General features: G+C 38.7%; 2 protein-coding genes across 4 annotated transcripts in view; one reads left to right on the top strand and one right to left on the bottom strand.

Annotated features, from left to right (window-relative positions):
- The window catches only part of PIGB (phosphatidylinositol glycan anchor biosynthesis class B), a 40,515-nt gene extending 26,022 nt beyond the window's left edge, over positions 1–14,493 (bottom strand). The window contains 7 exon segments of the mRNA XM_030318135.1: positions 4,609–4,739; positions 6,663–6,767; positions 11,642–11,739; positions 11,742–11,774; positions 12,175–12,252; positions 12,255–12,317; positions 14,340–14,493. Of these exon segments, the coding sequence (XP_030173995.1) occupies positions 4,609–4,739; positions 6,663–6,767; positions 11,642–11,739; positions 11,742–11,774; positions 12,175–12,252; positions 12,255–12,317; positions 14,340–14,472 (641 nt within the window). The 5' untranslated portion in view covers positions 14,473–14,493.
- Positions 4,735–16,360, top strand: PIGBOS1 (PIGB opposite strand 1). 3 transcript variants are annotated; one of them, XR_003969437.2, is made up of 5 exons: positions 4,735–4,849; positions 10,832–11,026; positions 12,163–12,338; positions 14,401–14,682; positions 15,984–16,072. XR_003969437.2 is itself a non-coding variant. In XM_030318133.1 (2 exons), the coding sequence occupies exon 2, from the start codon at positions 16,065–16,067 to the stop codon at positions 16,227–16,229; it is 165 nt and encodes a 54-aa protein (XP_030173993.1). In that variant the 5' UTR covers positions 14,600–14,682; positions 15,984–16,064; the 3' UTR covers positions 16,230–16,360. The 3 variants fall into 3 exon arrangements, 2 of the variants coding, with proteins under 2 accessions (XP_030173993.1, XP_030173994.1); XM_030318133.1 differs by lacking the exons at positions 4,735–4,849; positions 10,832–11,026; positions 12,163–12,338 and having other exon boundaries at positions 14,600–14,682; positions 15,984–16,360; XM_030318134.1 differs by lacking the exons at positions 4,735–4,849; positions 10,832–11,026; positions 12,163–12,338; positions 14,401–14,682 and adding an exon at positions 14,767–14,881 and having other exon boundaries at positions 15,984–16,360.
- Positions 16,361–16,755: the final 395 nt, after the last annotated feature.

Here is a 16,755-nt window from a genome sequence, read left to right on the forward strand (position 1 = left end):
ACCTGAGCTGAAATCAAGAGTCAGATGCTTAACCAACTGAGCCACCCAGGCACCCCCTTTTAAACAATCAGTTGTTAGTTTCACAGATATTTTCTTTTTTTTTATTTCCATTGTGATTTTTTTTATTGTTTCTTCTACTAACCTTGGGTTTTCTTTGTTTTTTCTACTTCATTTAGGTACAAGGTTAGATTGTTTGAGATTTTTCTTATTTCTTGAAGTAGGCCTGTTTTGCTATAAACTTCCTTCCTAGAACTGCTTCTGTTGCATTCTAAGGATTTTGCAATGTTGTTTCCATTTTTATTTGTCTCAGTATTTTTTGATTCCCTCTTTGATTTCTTTGTTGACTTATTGCTTGTTTAGTAGCATGTTTTTGACCTTCACTTTTTTTCCCCCATTTTTTAAAAAACTGTAATTGATTTCTAGTGTTATACTGTTGTGATCAGGAAAGATGCTTGGTAAGATTTCAGTCTTCCTAACTTTATTGAGACTTATTTTTAGCCTAATATGTGATCTATTGTGGAGGATATTCCATGTGCACTTAAAAAAAAAACCAAACATATTCTGGTGTTTGAAGATGAACTATTCTATGTCTGTTAAGCCCATCTGATTTAATGTGTCAGTAGAGCTACTGTTTTCTGTCTGGACGATCTATTCATTGTTGTAAGTGGGGCATTAAAATGTCCTCCTACTACTGTATTTCTCCTTTTAGGTCTGTTAATATTTGCTTTATATATTTAGGTCCTGCTATGTTGGATTCATATTTACAATTGTTATATCCTCTTGTTGGAGTGATCCCTTTATCCTTATGTAATGTGCTTCTTTGTCTCCTATTATAGTCTTCGTGTTAAAGTCTATTTTGTCTAAATATTACCACCACTTTTTCTTCACTTCATTTGCATGGAATATCTGCATTCATCACTTTCAGTACATATTTTTTGGTCTGAATTGAGTCTCTTCTATGCAGCACATAGACTGGTCTTTTTTTTTTTTTAATATATCCAGTCACTTTATATCGTTTGGTTGGAGCATTTAGTTCCTTTACATTTAATATAATTATTGATAGATATGTACTTATTGTCATTTTGTTAACTGTTTATTGTTTGTTTTTGTAGCTCTGTTTCTTTACTCTTGTGATTTGATGACTTTCATAGTGCTTTGCTTGGATTCCTGTTTTTTTTTTTTAATTTTTTTTAACCTTTATTTATTTTTGAGACAGAGAGACAGAGGATAAACGGGGGAGGGTCAGAGAGAGAGGGAGACACAGAATTTGAAACAGGATCCAGGCTCTGAGTGGTCAGCACAGAGCCCGATGCGGGGCTCGAACTCACAGACCGTGAGATCATGACCTGAGCCGAAGTCGGACGCTTAACCGACTGAGCCACCCAGGTGCCCCTGGATTCCTATTTTTTTGTGTATCTGTTATTGATTTTTATTAGTGCCATGAGGTTCATGTATAACACTATGTATACAACAGTTTAAATTGACAGTTGCTTATATTTGAACACATTCTAAAAGCACAGTACATTATTCTCTGCATGATTATGTATTTGAGATCATATTTTACATATTTTTATTTTTGTATCCCTTAACTAATTATTATAGATGTGGTTGATTTTACTAATTTTGTCTTCTTACTTTTATAAGTAAAAAGACAATAAAAAATAATTATTGTCTTTGAATTTTTATACTAGCTTTAAGTGATTGATCTACTACTTTTACTGTATTTTGCTTTTGTAGTGAAATTTTTCTTTCATAATTTTCTTACTGCTAGTTATAGACTTTTCTGCTTAAAGGATTTCCTTCCACATTTCTTGTAACACTGGTATGGTGGTAATGAACTTTAAACTTCTGTCTGGAAAACTTTTAATCTCTCTTTAATTCTTAGTGGGTAGCACATTCTTGATTATAGGTTTTTTCATTTCAGCTCTTTGAATATATCATGCCAGTCTCTCTGGCTTGCAAAGTTTTGATAAAAAAATCAGCTAGTAGTTGTATGGGTGTTTGTTGTATGTAAGTAGTTGCTCTTCTCTTGCTGTTTTTTAATACTCTCTAACTTTACTTTTGGCATCTTCCTTATTATGTGTCTTGTTTTGGACCTCTTTAGGTTCATCTTCTTTGTGGCTCCCTGTGCTTCCTGGACCTGGATATCAGTTTCCTTCCCCAGGTTAGGGAAGTTTTCAGCTATTTTCTCTTCAAATAAATTTTCTACCCCTTTCTCTCTCTTCTTTTGGGACCCATATAATGCAAATGTTTGTCTGCTTGATGTTGTCCTAGTGTCCCTTAACCTTTCCTCATTTAAAAAAATTCCTTTTCCTTTAGTTCTTCTGTTTGGATGATTTCCACTACCCTGTCTTCTAGATTGCTCTTCTGCATCCTCTAATTTGCTGTTGATTCCCTCTAGTATATATTCATTTCAGTTATTGTATTGTAAAGAACTGGCATATATATATATATATTTTTTTTTCTATCTCCTTAAGTTTTCACTGAGTTCATCCACTCTTCTACGTTCAGTAAGCATCTTTATGACTATTACTTTGAATTCTTTATCAGGTAGATTGCTTGTCTCCATTTAGTTTAGGTTTTTTTTTTTTTTTAACTGAGGTTTTGTCTTATTCTCATTTACAATATATTCCTCTATCTTGTTTTATCTCTCCGTGTTTGTTTCTTGGTTTTAGGTAGATTAGCTATGTGTCCTGTGTTAAAGGTAGTGTCCCATGGGCCTAGAAGTACAATTCTCCCTGGTTACCAGAACCAGGCATTCTAGGGGTATCCTCTGTATGGGCTGTGTGACCTCTTGTGATTAGGCCACAAATGCTGTGGGCGTGCTGGTGGGCAGGCTAGCCGCTGGCACAGCTGGCTGAGAGGCCTGGCTGTGGCTGCTGTGGACATGCTGATGGATGGCATTAGGCCTCAGTGTGGCTGGCTCCGAAACCCAGCCACAACTAGTGTGGTATGCTGGTGGGCAGGGCTGTCTACCCCCATCCCAGGGCTGGAGTCACTGTGAAGGGGTACCAGTCCCAACAGAGGCTGCCCCCTGGGTGGGAGCTGCTTTGGAGCAGCACCTGCCAGGGTGGGTGGGTTGGGTGGGGCAGGTTTGCAGGAGAATGATGAGCTATGCTAGCGAGGTAAATGGAAAGTACTAAATTATTGCTTGCCAGTGTTGGGCTAGCTGGGCTGAAGGTGGACAAGAAAAATGGTGTCTACTGGCACTTCTGTTCCTGAAGAAAGTGCCCAGCCTCTCCAGTACACACCCTAAAATTTGTCAGTAAATCTTATGTCTGGCTCAGGTGATTTTCAAACTGCTGCCTCTTTGCTGGTTCTTGGATCAAGTGATACTGTCTGTAGGTCCTTAAACAGCAGAGTCTAGATTTCCTATGGGCCTCGGGTCTTCTGGAGTTAAACCCTACTGATTTCAAAAGCAGACATCATAGGGACCCATATTCCTGATGCAGATCCCCAAGAAGGGGGTGTTCCTGATGTGGAGTTGATCCCCTTTCTCCACAGAGAAGACCTCTAGACCTGTGATATCCCTCCTGCTGTGGGTCACTATTGGATACTTCTCAAACTACTGTTTTTCCACTGGGTCTAAATGGTAAGCAAGCCTACATGTGAGCCTTCCAAGTGGGAAATCTCAGTTTCCGATAGCACTTGGGGACCCCGGACATCTACCTTGTCGATTTTCCAAGCCAGATGTACTGGGCACTTGTTTCTCTGGTACAGATCCCAGGGCCTGGAGTGCCTGATGTGGAGCACCAATCCCTTGCTCTTCTGTAACAAATGCCTAGCTGGTGAGAACCCTCCCTATTGGGTGCTGCCATACTGGGGGGGGGGGGGGGGTCGTGAGACTGTGTCTCTGCCTTTTTTACCTATCTTTACCCTTTGTTGTGGACAGCAGTTCATCTCATTTTTAGATCTTTTTTGGGAGGCAATAATCTATATGTTCCTGTAGAGTTGGTATGTTTGAGGGAGGAGGTGAGTTCAGGATCTTCTTATGCTGCCATATTGGACCTAATCTCCTGGATCCATAAATTTTTTTGTCTGCCCTTCCATATCTCTTTTCCTTTACTCTAAACTTATTCTGTGTGGAGGGATGCTGACCTGTCTGGACTACATCAATGAGCCCACTTGCTTTCTGGCTTCTGGTTGGCTTTGGTTAACTGGAGGGCAGAAGAGTTGAGTCAGAGTATTTTAACCACCTCCCCCCCCCCCCCAGCTTTCTCCTTGCTATGGCTAAAGGCTGGCTGTGCCTGTCTCCTGTTGGGGTCCTCTCTGAAAGTTACAGTTCTGTATGGATTCCTGTAACAATTTCCTCTCCTTGGGGACCAAGGAGTAACAGAAATCTCCTCCTGTGACTAGCCTGGGGGTACTCTGATTATCTCCTTATTGACTTTTCTAAACACTGACTAAACATTTGTACATAGTCCTTTTATTAAACTGCCCTTCATTACCTAGTTTGCATATATCTGTTTCCTACTATAATAAATATATCAACTGAAAATGTGTGGTTTTAATAAACTTGAACATTAGGGAGTCCACCAGACATTACATATGTTGATATTTAAGATTTTTCAAGTTTCGTACATGATTATTAACAGTAATATATCTCACCTGTTCATAGACTTTGAACCTTCCAAAGGATAGTAGAAAAGAGCAATTATAGTGAGAACAGTTTCCATGGTGTTTGTAAGAGTTCTGGTACAGCAATACCACGTGAACCAAGAGCATAACTGGCAAAAAAACTAAGAACAATTATAAGCAAACATATATTGAATGGGAAGTGGAAAAGCTCAGTATTACCTTCTTCTATGGAAAACAGCAAGTCAACATACTGCAAAAATCACATCAAAAGGTAAATGATATTGAAAACAGACATGCCCAAACATTGTTTCTAAGAAGTTATATTACACACAGGTTTGTGACGATTCCACATATATATATGTTAAAGTTAAGTTTATATTTTCAGGTAAATTCTTATGGCATTGCATTTGATTGAAGTCTCACTTCCCACTAAGAGAAGGCATAAAACAGATTGATGATAGAGTTTATAGAAGACTGAAGTTCATAAGTAGATTCTTCCAGTCAGTATTCCTGAAAATTGCCTTTTATTACTGACAAGTATTTTGACAGTTTTTTATTGACTTTGGTTGGGAATGTTGCCTTATATTGGTGAAAAATTAAGACAGCACAGGAGAGAATAAAAACATGACTATCAGGATGTATCGTTAAATTTAATTTGGAAATTGACTAAAATAATAAACCCAGTTTTGGGAGAACATGCAAACAGAACCGTCAAGTCTACAAAGCAAATGTCTTCCAAGAAGCTTGTTAGCTGGTGTAAGGATGTTAAACATGCAGTACTAGCTTCCTGTCTCTTGAAATGTAGCCTTTAAAAAATGTTCCAATTGTTTGTGGATTTAAAGACTTTTCCTAAACCAGAAGAATCTAGTACTGCTACTCTGGAGTAAGGATTTCAAAGGCATTATGCTTTTGCCATTTTAGGTTGAGCCTTCAGCAATGTACAGTATATAGAGACTGATTTTATCCTTGAATCAAATTAGGAAGGAGTCAATCACTACTGCAATCTGTCTTTTTAAGGCAAACAAACACCCTACCAGCAGATGTCTTATTAATGATTACTAAATTATTGATATTTATTAATAAATATTTAATAAATTATATTCCAGAAATGTGTTGATTAATTGGTCACTTGGAACTTGGAACACATTTTCTAGTAGACAGGATTAAAAAGGTAGTAAGATTTCTAAGCTGGCTCATATAAGTTTATTTAATTTAGGAAAGAGCCAAGTGAGGTTAACCACAATATTAAAGAATCCAATCACTCTTCAGAATATGGTTTCAATGGGAACCACTGAATGGCTGAATTCAAGATTGTGAGATCAGGAATCTCCCTACTGTGAAATAAAAAGTCTGACAAAAGACAGTTTTCTACACTACATTCTCTCCCTTACAGAGTCTATTTCAAACATTCTAGCTAGAGGTGAAGGAATGCTTCAGTGAAAACGTACTTCTTAGGCTCAGTCTCAGGTAGCTAGAGGTAGTGAACAAAGCCTGTAAACAGTGGATGTGATCTGTGAGGTAGGCAATTCCTACTGAGTTTTCTTTTTTTTAAGAGGTTTTTTTTTTAATGTTTATTTATTTTTGAGAGAGAGAGCATGCAGGGGAGGGGGAGAAAGAGAGGGAGACACAGAATCTGAAGCAGGCTCCAGGCTCTGAGCTGTCAGCACAGAGCCCAAGACTGGGCTCAAACCCACAAACTGCGAGATCATGACCTGAGCTGAAGTTGGACGTTCAACCAACCAAGCCACCCAGGTGCCCCTAGCAATTCCTACTGAATTTTATGGAAGGTGAGGCAAGGACTCTGACAGGTTTGATGAGTGAGGGTCCTTAAACAGGCTGTTCCTAGGGTTTAGCCTCTCACAGATTTTGAGGGCATCAGTGGCTTCTGTCACCCAAGGTGCAATCAGAAGGAAATATATGGCATGCACCACTTGCATTTTGTTATTCTTCATTATGGAAGTACCTCGAAAAAGTTGCACAAATTATCTTTTGAAGCTGTTTTGAGAATTGATATTTTTCCATGTGTTTCATGCCTGTAGGAATGAAATAAGTGACATATAGTTTCTAAAGTGTTTAGGACTTACCACCCATTTTGCCATTTGCTGATTTTCTAGTTGCTTCATTAATGAATAAAGCCTGATGTCTGCTACAGCAGACAGAAGTGCTTGGGCAAGTCTAGGAATCCAAATCTTCAACAGTTAAAAAAAAAAAAAAAGATATAAAAACATCTTAATGGTTCATGTTGAATTATCATAAGAAATCAACAAAACTGATCCAACTATCAATTAAAGGCCATTCTTAGTACAAAAATAGACAATATAGTATTCTTCTGCAAAAATAGTTTTGTTTTGTTTTTTTTTTACAAAAATTACATTAATTTTTCAGGGAAATGCCCAAGGTAGTTTTATCATTCTCATTCTTGCTCTGTAATTTATATATTCCAACACTACTACTTTTAATTTAGATAGCCAGCAAAACATTTCATTGTGTTAAGGTTCTATTTTACAAGGACATTTAGTGGTTTTTGTTAAATTTTTATGAACTATATACAGTAATGTGTGCTAGGTATCATACTAAGTACTTTATATATATCAGCTCATTCAGTCCTGCTAACAATCCCTGTGAGATAGGTACTACTTATAAGTGAGGAAACTGAGGTACAGAGAGGTTAAATAATTTTCTCAAGGCTGCACAGCTAGTTAGTGTGGAAACCAGAATTCAAACCCAAGTCTGCCTGATTCTAAAGCCTGTGCTCTTAACTACTAAGTTACATTACTTCCCCATCCTGCAATAAAGATGATAAAATTACTTTTTTTTTCATAAAAGGACAAGTATTCCACAGTTATAGAAACATAGTAATCAGATGACATTAAAAGTAATTTAAGGGGAGCCTGGGTGGCTCAGTGGGTTAAGCATCTAACTCTTGATTTCAGATCAGGTTATGATCTCCCTGTTCGTGAGATCGAGCCCTGGATCAGGCTCCGTGCTGACAGCCAGAGGCTGCTTGGGATTCTCTCTCTGGCCCTCCATTGCTCACACTCTCTCTCTCTCTCTCTCTCATAATAAATGAACACTTAAAAAAAAAGTAAATTTAAGAGTAAAACTAAAGAATAAATGTACTATAACTTAATTACAGTTAGTAATTCTAATGCTACACATTGACATCTTTGAGAGTTTTAAAACAATGTCAGTTATTATTAACAAAATAACACACTGATAGAACACAATTTAAACTTAGTTTGTTCAAGGGTGCCTGGGTGGCTCAGTCGGTTAAGTGTCCAACTTCAGCTTAGGTCATGATCTCATGGTTCATGGGTTCAAGCCCTGTGTCAGGCTCTGTGCTGAACTCTTGCTCAGAGCCTGGAACCTGCTTCAGATTCTGTGTCTCCTTCTCTCTCTGCCCCCTCCCCACTCGTGCTCTGCTTCTGAAAAATAAATAATGTAAAAACATGTTTTTAAAAAAATTTTTTTAATGTTTTATTTATTTTTGAGACAGAGAGAGACAGAGCATGAACAGGGGAGGGGCAGAGAGAGAGAGGGAGACAACAGAATCTGAAACAGGCTCCAGGCTCTGAGCTGTCAGCACAGAACCTGATGTGGGGCTTGAACTCACAGACCATGAGATCATGACCTGAGCCGAAGTTGGACACTCAACCAACTGAGCCACCCTGGCGCCTCTAAAAACAGGTTTTTAAAACTTAGTTTGTTCAAAAGATGTGTTTCTAAAATATATGTGAATTTGTATTTCTGTTAGATCAGTCTTTATTAACTTTATAGTTAGAGTGGCTTTACTATCAGGTATCAGTGGCTTCTAATACTTTATGTTCCTTTCTTTGTCAATAATCTGTAAATTAAAAAATCTGTAAATTAATGTTTAAGTCTTAAAGGTATGCTGTACTTCATAATTTCACTTAAACTGTGTCCTGTAAAATACAGCAAAAGGCATCTATGTACATACCTTGTTACTTTGCATAAAGATCTATATGCTTATGTCTTATCTTTCAGGCCTGAAAGTAGGTTCATGTGAAAAGCCAATTGGCTACAAATAATATAAGCCAACAATTGAGGAAGTCACTAAAACTGAAAGAATCCTTGTGCATTGACAGAAGTATGGTATTATGGAGTTAATGGTTACACTGTATTCTGAAGTAGTTACACTAGCTTCTTTCTATTTTTTTCAAAAAAAAATTTAATGTTTATTTTGAGAGAGAGAGAGACACAGAGTGAGTGGGTGAGGGGCAGAGAAAGAGGGAGACACAGAATCTGAAGCAGGCTCCAGGCTGTGAGCTGTCAGCACAGAGCCTGACGCAGGGCTCAAACTCACTAACTGTGAGATCATGACCTGAGTCGAAGTCAGATGCCCAACTGACTGAGCCATCCAGGTGCTCCTACTCTAGCTTTTAATAATGTATTCAGTTTGCAGACCTACATTTTAAGACAGATATTAAAAAATTACAGGATGTCTAAAGCACATTATCTGATTATGATACTTAAAACTGGAGACGTTTATCCTGGATAAATAAAACTTTTTGAATGGCTGTCATGTAGGAATCTTGAATTTAAAAGAGGTTAATTTTAGTACAACATAAAATAAATGGAGATGTAAACTCTCAGTTATTAGAAGTCTCTCCAGACTTTTTTTTTTAGACATTTTATTTTTCTTCTTTTTTTAAGTTTACTTATTTTGAGAGACAGAGCAGAGGAGGGGCAGAGAGAGAGAGGAAGAGAGAGAATCCCAGGCACACTCTACGCTGTCAGCACAGAGAACCCCCTCTCCAGACTTTTAAGATACCATAATTTTCTAGGTTATAGTAAGGACCTGAGAAGAATTAAATAATAGTTGCATATGGCCCTTGAAAATAAAAAGTAGTGGGCTGGGGTGTATGAAGGAACATGCAAGGGGTAACCTTGAGTATGATACCTGTGTTGGCAGCTTACCATACTCCTGTTCTTTAAATTCGTGATTCCTCCATTAAACTCCAGAGGCCAAATGCCCTTGTGCATCTTCTGACTATTGAAAGCCCCCAGTGTGGTAACCTGTCAGGTCTCCCTTCTATATCCCTTTCCTCTCACATGTGCTAAGCCAGTGCTGTCCAGCAGAACTATATATAACCTGAGCCACATAATTTAAAAGTGTATAGTTGCCAAATTAAAACGTAAAAAAAAAAAAAAATCCCCAAACAGGGTAAAATTAATTTTAGTTATTTTAACCCAATATATCTAAAATATTATCATTTCATCAAAATAAAAAATTGCAGAAATATTTTACATTTTTATTTTATACTTATTTTTTGATATCCAGTATGTATTTTACACTAACAGCACTTCTCAATTTGGATTAGCCACATTTCAAATGTTTAATAGACACATGTGGCTAGTGGCTACCATATTAGTGCAATTCTAAGCCATTCCTAACTCTGTATACACACTTTATGCAGTTTGGAGAGAAGCTATCTGGTAAGAGCATTAGGCTGTGAATAAGTAGACCTAGGATTTAGTTTTAGCTCTGCTTGAAAAAAATTTTTTTTTAATGTTTATTTTTGAGAGAGAGAGAGAAAGAGCATGAGCAGGAGAGGGGCAGAGAGAGCAAGACACAGAATCTGAAGCAGGCTCCAGGCTCTGATCTGTCAGCACAGAGCCTGACACGGGGCTCGAACCCACAAACCACAAGATCGTGACTTGTGCCAAAGTTGGACGCTCAACTGACTGAGCACCCTGGCTCCCCTAGCTCTGCTTTTGACATGCTGTGACCTTGGTCTATTTACCTTACTTCTCTGACCACTTCTAGTTTCAAAATTATGTAATCTATGTTTAAAATAATCAATTATGACAGTATGAGTGACCAAGTGATAGCATCTTAATGTTTCTCCACCTGGTCAAGTTCCAGATAGGACAGAGGTTTTGGGGAACACAGCAGGGTGGGGATGGGGACTATAGGAGGCTTACTTTAAATCACAAAATGGCCAGGTGGGTCAGCTACACGTTGAGGAAAGTGGATTGGTTCTGAAGGAATAGGAAGTTTTCTATCTTGAAGAATCCTTCATTCATAATATAACCTACTTCTTGGCATATAAGATATCCTTAATATATATGCCTGTGTTTCCAGACTTTATAGTTATCCTACACAATCTAGAAGCCCTGACAGGAGAAGAGAATTCACAGCTCCTAACTTCTGCATGTATCAATGGGAGAAACTCTGCAACTGCTGTAAATTCTCCTTCGCCATGATCCTTCCATGTGTCTTTCTTTCCAGGCTCCAAAAACCCTTCAGGATTTGGATTACCTTTGGAATTCTGGGCCACTTCCCTAACAGAAAATGGGGAAGTCCCAAACTTCTGAGTCTAACCTGATGACAGCTTAAAGGAAAATGAGTTTAGAGAATCTTTGGCACCATTAGTTCTTCTTTTGTACCCTCTCTTGGCAAATGACCCCAGAAATTCATGATCTGGTAATTACAATCTAACTTACTACTGCTGCCTAATACTACATACATAGCAACAATGATTGTGTATATCATTAAATTCTTGTGAAATTAATTTTCCCTAGGTTTTAATTTCAACACTAAATCCTGGGTAGGTTATATGTATTTAGTCTTCATAAGCTCCTATAACATGGTCTTCTGCTGGCAAATTAAAAAAACAAAAACTAGCTACAACACGGCTGTCATGTGATTCTTTCATGAAGGAAGAATACTTCTAAGTCCAAATAATGAATATACAATGTAGTCATTCTCAAAGTCTGCATATCTTAACACGATTCCTTGAAGGAGGACACTTCCATGCTCAGTTTTGTGTTTTAGCATGTAATGAAGAGTTACACATCACAGTACGTCTTTGGAACTGTGGGCTTCCTAGATATGGTCAGAGTTTAGCAGTATCTTTCTAAAACAAATATTCTGCTACCACTATCCTTTGGTTAAAATACATTAGCCTTTTAAAAAGGGTAGAATAAATCTACTTCTAATTACTATCAGTTAGTTAATATAGATTATTAATTAGCCTTTTTAAAAGGATGGAATAAGTCTACTTTTAATAACTATTTTGCTTACTTTATTTAAACTTACCAGCAACTGAACACTATCTTTCCCCAAAAGGTGTAGAATCTTGTAAATGCTTGCAAAGATTAAGGGATAAGTGTAACCCCTCAATTGTTCTGTCCATTCCAGGTCAAATAACCATAATTAGTAATATTAAGGACTAATGTTAAATAGCACTGAAACAAAACCTATTTTCATTTCTATACATAAAACTCTTTTTTTGACAAAGAAGCTTAAAAACACAGCATTTTATACTGGTTTTTCAAACTAAAAATAGAATCGACCAATTAAACTCATAACTCTTCAAATGGGAATGTGCTTTTTTACTTCATCTACATCCTCCACAGTACTGAGCACTATGGGAATACATGCTAGTTAAAGGCTGAGGCAAGTATATTAAATCAAAGAAGATATAGAAGAAATATTAGTGTAAAATAATGGTATACTTTGATAAGTTAAAATTACTTAGAGAATATATGGAAAATCGACTAAAAATACATAATAGAAGCTAACGCAATTTCTAAGATGAATATACATTCGTAATATAGGAAAGAAACTACAAAGGATATTTGAAACCATGTGATGTGCAACTTCAAGAGACTGCCAATATTCATCTGGAACAAAACTTGTCTGGACTAAAAACAGTTACATATTCGTAATGCTATAGTAAACAAGACCAGATAAATGTTTTCACCAAGAAGATCTGAAAAACAAAACAAAACAGGTAATTGTGGCATAAAAGTCAGGCAAGTTCCACTTGCAGAACTAATGCTCTGGTTGGCCCCTTGCTTAGATTCTGTTAAGTCACCGTAGAGAACTCTGCTCTCTACACTCTGGCCTCTCCCGTCAAAACAGAACTGGGCTGGAAGTTATACAAGGGCCAGAGCCTCACCATTGGGTAATTGCCACTCCTTTCATCTTTCTTGAACTAACTGTATAAAGAGAATAGTAAGATAAATACTGAAAAAGAGACTGGGTTAACTAAAGCCTGAGGCTAATGAGGTAATATCCTATATGGGTAGCTAATGAAAGAAACCAGCTAACAAAGTACTAAGGAGCAACTCTTCTATATATGTCAAACAGTGGCATATCAAATGGTCCTTTGTATGTTTTTATTTTTTTTTCAACGTTTTTTATTTACTTTTTTTGGGACAGAGAGAAACAGAGCATGAACGGGGGAGGGGCAGAGAGAGGAGGGAGACACAGCATCGGAAACAGGCTCCAGGCTCCGAGCCGTCAGCCCAGAGCCTGACGCGGGGCTCGAACTCACAGACCGCGAGATCGTGACATGGCTGAAGTCGGACGCTTAACCGACTGCGCCACCCAGGCGCCCCTCCTTTGTATGTTTTTAAATAGCCTTTATTGATGTTTATGCAAGGTGCTGAGTTCATTCCTTCACACGCCTTACCCTCGTTTAATCCTCCCTCCAAACTATGCTAAAGGGTAGATATTAGTCCCATTTACCTAGGAAATTGAGACTAAGACGTTAAACTGTCTCGTCCAAAGTCAAAAAGGTTGTAAATGACTAAACAGGACTCAACACAGGTCTATCTGCTGCATCCAAAGCCCTGCCTTTACCACAAGTGGACAGTCTGCAGGCTGAATACAGAGTTTTTTGTTTTTGTTTTTTTTTGTTCTTTTTTAATGTGAATCTAGTTGCCAACATTTTAAATCCTATTTTATATTAAATCTATATTGTAGCATTTCAAAACTAAGAACTGACGCAGAGCTCAACTGGCAGCAACTGGCTGGTTCTGAAATATAAGGTGCTTAACTTATTTAGACGTGCCTGTCTGGCCTCCTGAGCATTGTGTTTGCACTCTAATCCATTTGAGTCTTTTGCTATCATTCTAGGTTCCTGCCACTCTCCTTCTTTCTTCTCCAGGAATCACATTTAAACATTTTCCAGACAATTGGTACATTCAACACAACATACATGCCCCATCTCAACTTTCATCTTTCAGAAACACTTAAAGAAACCTCCGACTGAAATATATCTGCTGAAAGCATACCTTGTGAAAAAAAACCCTTTTACTCTGTGGACTGGGGAGAATAAACCGTACACAGAACTGGCCCTTGGACAGGTGATCTTGAATCCCTAAAGTTCAACTATTTGTCCAGCTGCCTCTCCCTTTCCCCGCGTCACAACCCTCCTTCTTCATTTAGCAAATGATTCCTCCCCTTTCTTGGTCTCAGGTTTCCAGAAGAGAAACGCGGCATTCTTTTCAGCACTTATACCGTGCTTGGTAATATAATGCGCTCAAATATTTACTGAATGAATGAGAAGTCCATCTTTATATTAAAACCCCCCTCCGACATATCAAAAACCCACTTGCTGGGGTGATTTTTCTCCTGTCAACATCATCACGACATACCAATGAGAAGACAGAGGGGGCGGTGGGAAAAATAAATGGGTTAGGAGTCAGACCTGGTCCCACCCCATCCAGGAATCAACCCCTCCGCGGCTACGAAACCTCAGGTAACTCCCGGACTGGGTACCCCCTTTCTAAAATGGGGGTGGCAACGTCATGTAAATTCACTCCACAAGGCCGGCGGCGGCAGAATTAACTGATGCAGAAAAGCACCCTGCAAGAGGCAGGGATCGAGAATCCGGTCTCGATCGCACGATTTCTTGGCAATCCTACCCAGCAGATGGAGCCCTAGCTCAGGGTCCGCGGCTTCCCGCCACTGCCTCGGAGCTCCGCGCCCGCACCTCATCACTCACCTCCGCTGCGCTCGGAGCTATTCGGGGGGCTGAGGTACAAAGTTGACTTTCTCTTTCGCAGCTTCATCTTCTCGTGGGAGCGGTTCTGCAGACCGCGGAAAAAGAGTCGGCCGTTGCCACCTTCTTGCTCCATCCTGCACCTATTTCGATATCTACTGAGGATCCCCTGACACCTCAGTCCCTCGGAAGAAGGACCCTGAAGTAACGCGCGTTGCTCTTCCGCTCATTAAGTTTGGCCACTGCAGCAGCCGTAGCTCGCAGGCGCGGAGATACCTGGGAAAAGGCAGCCTCCTCACGCCGGCCTGCGAATGCCTTCGGAATATTGCACGTTTGTCTGGCGCGGGTAGTTTGTCGTGAGCTCGCCTGCGTTTTTCCTTTGGCTTCTCCTTCTCGTGAGATTGCTGCCCGGACTTGGCTTCTAGGTCTCTGAGCCCAGGTTTCTCTTCCGGAAGCTGCTGGAAGGATCCGGAGCTCCCTTGCGCTGGGGCAGGCAGGAGGCGGGGTCAGCGAAGCCACGGCCACGCGTTCGGGACGTTTTGGTGGTAAAGATAATAGTAAACTTGTTTGCGTGACATTTCACTATTTGGGTGGTCGCTCAGTAACTGTCGAACCAAGTGGGTAGGGTAGGATGATTTAAGCTGATGTACAGATGTGGGAAATGAGGTTAGGAAAGGTTAAATGACTTGGGTAGGGTCACTTAGCAAGCTAGCGGCAAAAGACGGAATCTCCCTATTTGGTGTGGTTTATCTTACAAACAGCTGACTTGCTTTTTTTTTTTTTTTTCTGTTACATTCAGCAGGCGATTAACCATAGCATGCTTCGTAAGCTGTCGTTTATTTAGATTTCTTCTCCATTTTAGCGATATTAAGGACAACCTGGTTTCTAGTACCGGTTCTCTGCCACTAATTTTTGTAACCTCGGGGGCTGGTCTAGGTGACGGTGAAAGATTGCTATGAGAAAACATGAAAATCTTTTACTTTGCTTTCTTCTTTCACAAACATGTTTTCTCCAGACACTAAAGTGTTCTCAAGTATAACTTTCTGAGAAATAGTGGAGTTGTAACTCCTCAGCTTTTAAAAGTAAACCCAGCCAGATCTCCTTTATATTTTTATCAAAAGTGGATGAAAATTTTTGTTTGATGTCTACTTGTACCTTCTAAAGCATCAAAGGAAACTCACAAAATCTTTTAGCCTGTTTTTAAAAATTGTTTTTAATCACACATACTGCCAAAACCCATAAAATAGTTTAAAAGGGGGGGGCAATAATGAAAAGTAACAATTCTCTTCTTCTACTTCAGATTGGATTGACAGTCACTTTCAACTTCTGGGAGCTGTTTGTTACAGTAGTTAGCTTCATGTAGTATGTGAAGGTGTAAACAGTATGTCTCTCTCCGCCCCCTCACTTTTGCCATTTTAAAAATTATCCATTTAAAACTATGGAGAATATGCTGTAATAGGATTTAGCTTTGTCTCACACCATCCCCAACCCTCATTTGCCATACTCCCTATATATTTCTATTCGTGCTTTAGTTAAATCAAGTGATATGTACATATTATGATGAAAATACTATTCACTCTGGATAGAATCTTTTCAAGGATGCTGTGCTAAGTTATTGCTTTGCTTCCCATTTTTTTTTGTACACAGATCTGAAGATCTTTCCTGGATGTGGACTATAATTTTTCAAAACCACTGGTGGCAGAAGCACTGAATACATTTGTTGAAAAAATGTTTGGGAGATTGACTCTTCCACAACTGCTTTTTGCTAGCATCCTTGGAATTGCTGGAGGAATGTATATTTATCAACCAATATTTGAACAGTACTACCGAGATAAGATGGAATTTAAAAAAAAGTTGAAATTGACACAAGAATCAGAAGAGAAGAAAAGTTAATACTGCATGGAGTTGAACTGCAATTGTTTAAAGTTCTATTGAAATTATACACTGACTACAAATAATGTAGTAAGAACTTCTCAAATATATTTTAAACATAAATAAATCATAGGCCATGATTTTAAAACAAACATTGTCGATTTTAGTGTTACTTTTATTTTGCCATCTTATGTCTTTTAACCAAGACAGATTAGTATTGTCTTAAGTATATTTATTTATTTTGAGAGAGAGAAAGAGCATGCATGGTGTGTGTGAGTGGGGGAGGGACAGAGAGAGAGAGAGAGAATCCCAAGCAGGCTCTGCGCTGTCAGCACAGAGCCTGACATAGGGCTCAAACTCACTAACTGTGAGATCATGACCTGAACCAAAACCAAGAGTTAGACACTTAACCAACTGAGCTACCCAGGTGACCCTAGTAATTTTTTTAAAAACTAAAATGAATGTCTTAGGGAGTATTTTGTTTCCTAGTTGAGGTTAATTTTCTGGGAATGCAGCATATACAGAATCATGGGAAGATCCTTTATAT

The sequence above is a fragment of the Lynx canadensis genome, chromosome B3 (genome assembly GCF_007474595.2).
Source record: "Lynx canadensis isolate LIC74 chromosome B3, mLynCan4.pri.v2, whole genome shotgun sequence".
Lineage (NCBI taxonomy): Eukaryota > Metazoa > Chordata > Mammalia > Carnivora > Felidae > Lynx > Lynx canadensis.